The sequence below is a fragment of the Notolepis coatsorum genome (genome assembly GCF_963971535.1).
Source record: "Notolepis coatsorum genome assembly, chromosome: 2".
In the NCBI taxonomy this organism is placed as follows: domain Eukaryota; kingdom Metazoa; phylum Chordata; class Actinopteri; order Aulopiformes; family Paralepididae; genus Notolepis; species Notolepis coatsorum.
The window spans coordinates 212,483,389-212,493,338 of NC_140166.1; the positions used below are offsets into that span (position 1 = coordinate 212,483,389).

Here is a 9,950-nt window from a genome sequence, read left to right on the forward strand (position 1 = left end):
CATCACACCAGCACTAACCAGCATAGACCAGCATTGAAATGATGCTGGTCTATGCTGGTCTTTCTAGCAGAAAGAAGGGGGGGGGGGGGGGGGGGAGGACTCTAACCCACGACACTGTGATTACATGCTGCGTGGCCCCACGTGATGATTCCTTGCTCTCAGACCGACCCTCCCTGTCCTCAGTAGACGCATGGTGAGGATGACGATGATGCAGAGGGAGAGGATGAAGATGGCCGCGCTGGCCAGCAGGTCAGCCGTGCGCAGAGCCAGGTGGTACCACTCAGCTCCGGCCGGGTCCAGACACAGGCCCGGCACGGCCCGCCGGTAAGGGTACGGGTAGCGGACGGCGTGAGAGAGGTATCCCGTGGCAACCGAGCCGAGGTAGGAGTAGTAACACAGAGGTCCTGTCAACACCGCTGCCATGGCGACAGCAAACATCAGCGGTGACGTCAGCGCACACAGGATGGAGGTGTAGTAGGCCGTCTCCCACTGAGAGAGAGGACACACCCACAACACACATGCTAGTGACTGAGGGAACGGGTGTCATTGCCAGGGTTTTCCATGTGGGGGCAGCAGAGAGGTGGAGAAAGTTGCACCGAGTTACACAATGTACCTAGACGGAAGGTTGGGCCTGCTGTGTATGTTTTTTATAAGAACCCAAATTAGATAGTTTTGTCATCATGGGACCCAGGCATGTTGCAACATATCACAAACATACAGTATTATTGCTGTTGATAGTAACTACTGCTATGACATTTACATTTAGCTGAGCGCTTTTATCCAAAGCGATTTATAAGTTCTGTATGACAAGTCAGCAGGAAGGGTACAACTCTTTCAGCGGAGTAACAATGTTCATCAAAGTGTTGAAAGTTGGGTACTACAGTGTTGAGTGCATAGTAGTAGAGACATATTAGTATAGTAGGTAGTAATATAGGCAAGGACGATTATTTAGTGGAACAGTGCATGATAGTAGAAGACAGTAAGGTTAGTGTTTTATATAACATCTTACTGCTGTTGATACTAACTAGTATACCCCTAGCTCCTTTAGTGGAAAGCAGGAACTCGGTATGGTATCTGTGGTATGTCGTGTCGTCAGAAGCACAGTGTCATATGAGTCAGCGTTGATCACTGCTGAGATAGGATGGGGATCTCCCAAGTATACTTTCCCATGAATAACCTGATTGTCGTCGCGTCACAAACTCACCAGAGACATTCTGGTTTGGTGCCTGTTTGCCATAACGACGCTAACGCCAGCAGCAGTGGCCTAGAATGCAAACAGACAATTATGTTAAGCATTTGGAGCTGATTCAGTGGCCGCAGGGCTTCCGACGTCACACCGCTAATCACACCGCAGCCCACATGAATGAGAGCTCACAATGAACGTATGAGTGTGTGTGTGTGTTTTACGCATTAGTCATGGGACTCACAGGTAAATCAAAGGAAACTCCCAGGTGTAGAAAGTGTGATTCAGAACTAAGGTCTAAAATTAAGTATTTTCTAATTCTAGCCTTTAGTCAGGGGTGTAAAGTACTTGAGTAATTGTTGTTGTTACAATACTTAAATACTGTTTTGGGGGATTTGTACTTTACTCAAGTATTATTAGGTTTGTATAGTTTTTTAGTCAATTACATTTCAGAGAAAAAAAACATACTTTTTACTCCTTACATTTAAAATGCAGACCTACAAAGTACAAAGTACAAATCTCGCAGGTCCAACAATTTTAATTAGTATATTTATTTCTCTGGCCAAACTAACGTTAACGTTATTAATCCTGCGGCTGCACTTTATTTAAGAACAGCCAATCAAATCCCCATCAATGGAAAATTAACCCGCCAATACCCATGCTGATTGGTCCTTGTGATTGATTGATTGATTGAAAATTGTATTAACAGATTGCAGAATGGGTACAGTACAGTACAGCTCAATACACACAATTGTTAAGGGGATGCAGACCAGAGAAAGACTTTCGTCTTGTTTACATCAGGGTCCCCCATTTTCAATTCATCATACAGATAGACAGTACTGCTACATCTATACATTTATGACATACCAGATTTACAAATACAGTACTGTTTGTGGTACAAAAAGAGTTTAAAAAAGAGAGTATATACATTTGACGAAGAAACTGTACATTGGATGAGGTGGGGTGGGGGGGGGGGTTGAATGAATGAATGAATGAAAACTTTATTTAACAGATTGCAGAATGGGTACAATACAGTACGGCTCAATACATACAATTGTTAAGGGGATGCAGACCTGAGAAAGACGTTTGTCTTGTTTCCATCAGGGTCCCCCATTTTCAATTCATATAGACATATATGACATACATGACATACAGATAGTCAGTACTGCTACATCTATACATTTATGACATACCAGATTTGCAAATACAGTACTGTTTGTGATACAGAAGGAGTCAAGAAAAGGGAGTATATACATTTGACGTAGAAACTGTACATTGGAGGTTGGGTGGGGGGGGTTGGGTACATTGGGATATTGACAACCATACTGGGTTGGGTAGGTGGGGTGGGGGGAACTGTACATAGTAGGTGGTTGGGTGGGGGGGGGGGGTAGGCGGAGTGGGGGGGGGGTAACTGTACATTGGATTATCGACTAAACCTTACTTGGTCCCAAGAAGAGGGTCTCGTGTATTATTGGGTTAGTACATTTACTGTACATTGGAGGGGGTTGGGTTAGGACATTTACAGGGGCCAGTTTCGAATTGCAGTCTCCTGTAGGTGCTCCTTGAAAGTGGGTAGTGATTCACATTCCTTTACAGCTTTGGGTAGGGCGTTCCACATTGATGTGGCATAATTGCGAAACATGTTTAGTCCCTTGTTTGAGCCGAATCTGGGTTTAACATGATTTGTGGAGCTCCCTCTGGTGTTGTGGTCATGGTATTCACTGACCTTTGGGAAGTATTTTGACATGTACATGGGTACCTTAGTCGTGTAGTGTATCTTGTAGACCAGGCCCATTGCAAGTTGCTGTACTCTGTCGTCTACTCTTTTTTGGCTGCGGTTAGACTGCGGTTAGACTGAGTTTCGTTTTCAGATGAGTTTCGCTTTTCCAGGTCGCAACGTAGCCGGTAGGCGAGTCACACTTTCGTTTTGTCACCCGAGCACAGTGATGTAGTACACTGCCAAAGCAGTAGGTGGCAGTAGGTGGCGAACATGAAGGCAATTTTCAACCAATCAGAACTTGAATGTGCCAATACACTTCCTGCAAAGAAAATGTCAACAAGGCGCCGCCATCTTTAAATGCCTATTTACCCAATGCAGCACTTATTTTTCAGCAAAGTGTAATAAAAGTGCAATAAACAAAACGGATACATTCACTGTGTGTTCTGCCTCTCATTTGTTGATGAAACAAAACTAACATTAACACAAGTGACCACCAAGAGCGGATAGTTTAGTCTCAAAAAGGATCGGTGATGTTGTTAGCTACATTGTTAGCTACATGCTAACGTGAATGGAATATGCCAGTATAACAGTATAGCATTGTGGCTAGAAGCTAACGCTAGCTCACGTTAACCAGCCAGCACCAAACTGATGATATCGGGAGCTATCAGTAGCTAGATAACATTAGAGACAACGCTGTGTGTATTAAACAAAGGTGAATAGATGACTGGGCCATTTTGTTTAATGCTTGTTAAGATTGAAAGAGGAGCTTGAGCTAACAGGGTCTGATAGCTAACACTAGCTCACGTTAGCCAGCTGCAGTGCTCATGCAATCGTTAATGCTAGCAGAATGAATGGATGTAAAAACGGAAACACAATTTAGCGTTTTCAGTAGGGCCACAACGTTTCCTGCCAAAATGGCATTTCTATCTAATAGGGACAGCAAACGTATTCAAAAACGTATTCAAACGAGCACAAAAACAGTGTGTGTAACAAGGGCCTAAGCCATCCTATGTTGTCAAAGTGGGCAGGGGTGAGGTGGGTTCTAGGAGTAAGGTCAAGCAGTAGTCTGACCAGTTTGTTTTGTGATGTTTGTAATTTTGTTTTTAGCGCCTTTGAGGTGCTTTGGTACCATGAGGTGCAAGCATAGTCGTAGTACCCTTGTATGAGTGCTCCTGCCAGAGTCTTCAGGGTATTCTTGTTTACCAGAGAGGAGATCAGGTACAATCTAGTTCGTTGGTTGACTTTTTTTTATTACATTGGATGCCATTTTGTCACAGGAAAGATTAGCCTCTAGGATGGAACCTAGGTATGTAATTTCATCTTTCCTTGTGACAATATTGTCACCCACTGTAACTGAGAAGTCGGCCTTGCTGAGTTTGTTATTTGAACCGAAGAGAATGGACTCTGTTTTACCCAGGTGTAATGATAGTTTGTTGTCAGCGAGCCAGGTGCAGATTTTGCCTAGTTCCGAGCTGAGGGTTTTTTCAACCTGTAACTTGTTCTTGTCAGAGACCAGCAGGGCTGAGTCGTCCGCGAACAGGAACAAGTTGCAGTTCCAAGCTGACGACATGTAATTTGCATAAATTAGGAACAGTAGCGGTCCTAGTCCTTGTGGAACACCACAGCTCAGTGGGAGGGGGGGGATAGGGTACCGTTTACCTCCACCATCTGTTCTCTCCCCTCCAGGTAGAAAGGGTGCTCGATACCGCCGTCTAGCGTGATGCGGCCGGTATTGCACTTTTACATTCTCATGAGGATTCCCCATGTTAACCCTGAGTCCGTGCGCCTGTAATGAATAGAAATATCGAATAAAAGAAATAATGATCAAATAACAAGTATACTCGTTCTTGGCGTTCAACGATTGGCAGCCAATAACGAGTATACTCGTCGTTGGCGGGGAATGTGTTAAGTATAATTTCTGGGTACTTTTTACACCCCTGCCTTTAGTCATGATCACAAATGACACGCAGTAGGTTATTAAAAATAATAATAATATAATAGATAAAAAGAATACGGAGTAATCCGAGGATAAAAACATAATCCGGAGGTTCCCAGTTAGATTCCTGCTCCTCCCGGACAGCATGCCGATGTGTCCTTGAGCAAGACACTTAACCCCTAACTGCTCCTGATGCGCAGGTTGGCACCTTCATGGTTGCCCGTCGTCGGTGTGTGAATGTGTGAGTGAATGGGTAAATGTGAGGAACAAATTGTGAAGTGCTTTGGATAAAAACAATATAAATGCAGCCATTTACCATTTAAAAGAATATATAAGTATAAGTCTTTATTTGTCATCAGATTTAACACACACACGCATGCGATGGGCGACCCACAGGAACACACACACACACACATGCACTGAGTCGCTGACGAAATGTTCTCTGCACCCAGGGCCGTTCTAGGCATAGGCAGTATAGGCAAATGCTAAGGGCGCCACCACCCAGAGGAAAAATACTAATACTACTAGTTATTTTTGAAATACTGAAGTCTTATCTATAATTCAGGCCCAACGTTTATAACAATCCCATGGAAAATGTGTGTTTTACAATGGCTCATTCATTTGGACGGCGAGTGAGAAATTCTCCCAAAAAACGTCTTCTTCTCTCCCTTTACCGTATGGAACAGAACAGCCCTTGCGTAATATACCATTAGCTCCAGAATTTCATTGGCTACAAAAATCGCCAATCATACCGTGGTCACTTGTCCGAAACCGACGCTCATTGGTTGTTCACTGTTCGGCCTTGTAACCCGAGACTGGAAGCACGTAATAGGTTGAGTAGGGTGTCAATCGAACTGCGGCCATTTTAGCTTTCCAACGATGTGTCAAAAATACAGCATTAGGCTGACAGACGAGGGGCGAAGTGATGGACGGACCATATAAGGACTTTTGAACGTTAACGGGATATTCTACAGTATAATATTATTGGTAGTGAATAAACTGGGATGCAAGGGGGCACCAGATAAAATCCTGCCTAGGGCAGCCAATTGGTCAGAGCCGGCCCTGTCTGCTCCTCCCATCTTGTCGTCCTTCCCCCCAAGGGCAGCCGGGAGCAGACGAGCAGCGAGCGCCACGCCCGGGGACCAATCCAAGTGCTCCTGTCCGTCTTCGTCAGGGACGCGACAGTGTTAGTGATCTGTTGTGCATGTTTTTCCATTGGGCTTATGGAAATCTGAATGACTGAGTATGTATCCTCCTAAAATGTGTTGCAGTTTTTTTTTTTTTTTAAGTAGTGTGTTCAGTAGAAAGCTATCTGGCTGCACGTTAGCCTAGCTTAGCACAATGAATGGAAGCGGACAGTGTCGGTTAGCCTTCGGGAGAGGTGTTAGTTGGACAATGCCTAGGCTAACCGGCACTGTCCGCTTCCATTCATTGTGCTAAGCTAGGCTAACGTGCAGCCAGATAGCTTTCTACTGAACGCACAGAGAGGAAACTGGTATCTATCTTCTTGTCTCTCTCTGGAGAAGACGGTAAGCTAATTTCCCCAAATGTTGGCGTTTTCCTTTAAACATCAAGGCAGGCTGGAAGGTACTGCATGTATTGTGTACACGATACTGTGTGTGATGCTGTGCCATTTGTTCTCTCTACAGTCAGAGTAGTTTTGAGATATTGGTCTTTCAAGTTTTCACATCCCCTAGTGCAAAAAAAATTATATATATTTTTTTAAACAAACTTAAATAAACAAAAAGAAAAACTTTACCCACAAAGACATATATATTTACCATATATATATGTATCCATATCTGTCTGAATATACCTGCATATACTCCTTTCTATATACCCATGTATACACCTGTATAAAAAATAAGTATGATAGCATGTACAATAATGTTGTATATACCATATACATATATTTATATTTACTGTATATATATATATATATATATATATATATCCACATCTGTCTGTATATACCTGCATATAATCCTTTCTACATACCTGTAGATAGTTAGATACTATATCTATATCTGTACATATCCCTCACCTACTCTTACTAGTTACGCTGCTGGCCAGTATGACTTACTACCATAGTGTCTTTATACCTGTATCACTGTGCATAATAATACTACAACTCTGTACATACACCTGATTAGTACTATTACTCAGTACGGTAGTACTAATTTATATATGTTATATCCAGTTTAATCACCTGTACATTGTATATTACTGTTACATTTGTACTCTGGTTGGATGCCAAACATCTTTTCACTGTACTGTACTTGTGCTATATAATGACAATACATTTGAATCTAATCTAATGTTTGTAGAGCAGCTATTATTTGAATAACAAATTTGACCAAAAATATCAAGACCTTTTGGTAAATGGAAAATGGTCTGCATTTATATATCACTTTTATCCAAAGTACAGTGTGCCTCATGCAAGGTGGCGACCTGCTCGCCGGGAGCAGTTAGGGGCGACCGTTCTACCTCCTAAGCCACTGCCTTACAATTCAAAGGTCATATAAAACATATGTACACGTGTTGCAGACATTCAAATGGTATTCCTCCCAGGTGGGATATCGTGTAGCTGCTGTATGTATTGGTTAGGGATGTTCGATATTGGCTTTTTTACCGATATCCGATACGGATATTGTCCAACTCTTAATTTCCGATACCGATATCAACCGATACCGATATATGCGGGGTTCCCCCCCCCGAAAAAACACAACATTATGCATACTTTTCACAATAAATAAAATAAGAATTTGTTCTTACTTGCTTGCCTGTGTAAATAAAGGTTAAATAAATGTAAAAAAAAAAAATAATAATAAAAATGTGAAAACCGATACCGATAATTTCCGATATTACATTTTAATGCCAATATCGGCCAATAATATCGGTAGGCCGATAATATCGGACATCCCTAGTATTGGTGCAGCCAGCAGCCTACTGTACCTACCAGCGTCCCGGTCCATAGAGGGGCTGCCACCTTGACGTCCCAGCTGATGAACCAGGGCCTGTTGGTTCCCCCGGGGAAGCAGGCCAGCAGCCCCGACAGAACACTCAGCAGGCCTACTGACAGCAGGGTGAAACCTACTGACCTCCAGCCTGCCATCACACCGGACCACAGACTGGACCACAGACACACAGACTGGACCACAGACACACAGACTGGACCACAGACTGGATCACAGACACACAGACTGGACCACAGACTGGATCACAGACACACAGACTGGACCACAGACTGGACCACAGACACACAGACTGGACCACAGACACACAGACTGGACCACAGACACACAGACTGGACCACAGACACACAGACTGGACCACAGACTGGACCACAGACTGGACCACAGACACACAGACTGGACCACAGACTGGACCACAGACTGGACCACAGACACACAGACTGGACCACAGACTGGATCACAGACACACAGACTGGACCACAGACTGGACCACAGACACACAGACTGGACCACAGACACACAGACTGGACCACAGACACACAGACTGGACCACAGACTGGACCACAGACACACAGACTGGACCACAGACACAGACTGGACCACAGACACACAGACTGGACCACAGACTGGACCACAGACACACAGACTGGACCACAGACACACAGACTGGACCACAGACACACAGACTGGACCACAGACACACAGACTGGACCACAGACTGGATCACACGTAATGGGAGAGGCTTCCTCAGCCAGCCAGCCAGCACAGGCAGATCCCGCCGCTTCTCAGATACAGAACATCTTACGGACCTCCTGTCTCAGAATCCATAACGTGTCCATAACGTGTGGCTCTTCAGAGAGAGAGAGAGAGAGAGAGGGAGGAAGGGAAAGAGAGAAAAAGAGAGGGAGTGAGAGAGAAAAAGAGAATGAGAGAGAAAAAGAAAGAGATAGAGGATAAAGTCCTACTGAGAAGGACAAGGCCTGGTGGAAGTTTATGACGACAAGGAACCTGGGTAACCAACCACACACACAAACATGGTCTGTATATTATTTACACAAGAAGATAACGACCCTGGTGCGTGTGTGTGTTCGGTACAATAATCAGTCAATATGAATGTGGACATGGAATTCCTACCCTGTGTGCAACCAATCATCACACTATAGAACCTGGAAACGAATAACACAAGAGTTAAGATTTTAAGGTTGTGTATTCAATCATTGCTTATGAATATACTATATTTAATATGACAACAAACGCAAATTATACAACATTCACACAAATCTAACCGAGGAGTATGAATATCCACAATGTATCGAAACGATCTGAATCAGGACGTCATTGGATTTGTTCCGCCCCTCTGGGGTGTGTGAGAGTGAGTGAGTGAGTGAGTGAGTGAGTGAGTGAGTGAGTGAGTGAGTGAGTGAGTGAAAGAGACGTACAGCAAAAGATGGACAACTTCCAATAAGAATGAACAACCTTAAAACATCTTTATTTTAACTCAGTTTTAAAGTAAAGCAAAAGGAACAGCAGAGATAGAGAGAGAGAGAGAAACCAAAATAAGATTAAAGAATTAGAACAACGCAAGAAAGAGAGAAAGAGAGAAAGAAAGAAAGAGAGAAAGAGAGAAAGAAAGAAAGAGAGAAAGAAAGAAAGAAAGAAAGAAAGAAAGAAAGAAAGAAAGAAAGAAAGAAAGAAAGAAAGAAAGAAAGAAAGAAAGAAAGAAAGAAAGAAAGAAAGAAAGAAAGAAAGAAAGAAAGAAAGAAAGAAAGAAAGAAAGAAAGAAAGAAAGAAAGAAAGAAAGAAAGAAAGAAGAAAAGAAAGAAAGATAGAAATGAAGAAAATGAAACGCCATGCCAATACAATAATCACCAGGATTGGAACACACCAGAGGACTCAGAAGTGCCCTCTGCAAGGAGCAAATACATCGAAAGTAAAAGTCCTTTCCTTGTTCCGCTCGGACAGAGACAGAACTTCAAAAGGTCCTCTGGTTGTCAGGAGAGCCTCTGGTCTGGAGGCCCATCATGGCTTCTCTCCTTAACCCCGCGCAGGCAGAGCGATTGCATAGAGCCAGGACCACGTCCTCTTCCTTTATGGTTCTTTAGAATTGTCTGTCTGGACTTGTGTCAGTGAGTGTGT

At 43.4% G+C, this 9,950-nt stretch overlaps 1 protein-coding gene across 1 annotated transcript in view; it reads right to left on the bottom strand.

The window, feature by feature from the left end:
* The window catches only part of fndc3ba (fibronectin type III domain containing 3Ba), a gene marked incomplete at both ends in the record, with an annotated part of 127,561 nt that extends 119,607 nt beyond the window's left edge, over positions 1 to 7,954 (bottom strand). Inside the window, 2 exon segments of the mRNA XM_084308505.1 lie at positions 169 to 489; positions 7,799 to 7,954. Coding sequence (XP_084164631.1) covers positions 169 to 489; positions 7,799 to 7,954 — 477 coding nt within the window.
* Between the last annotated feature and the right edge of the window lie 1,996 nt (positions 7,955 to 9,950).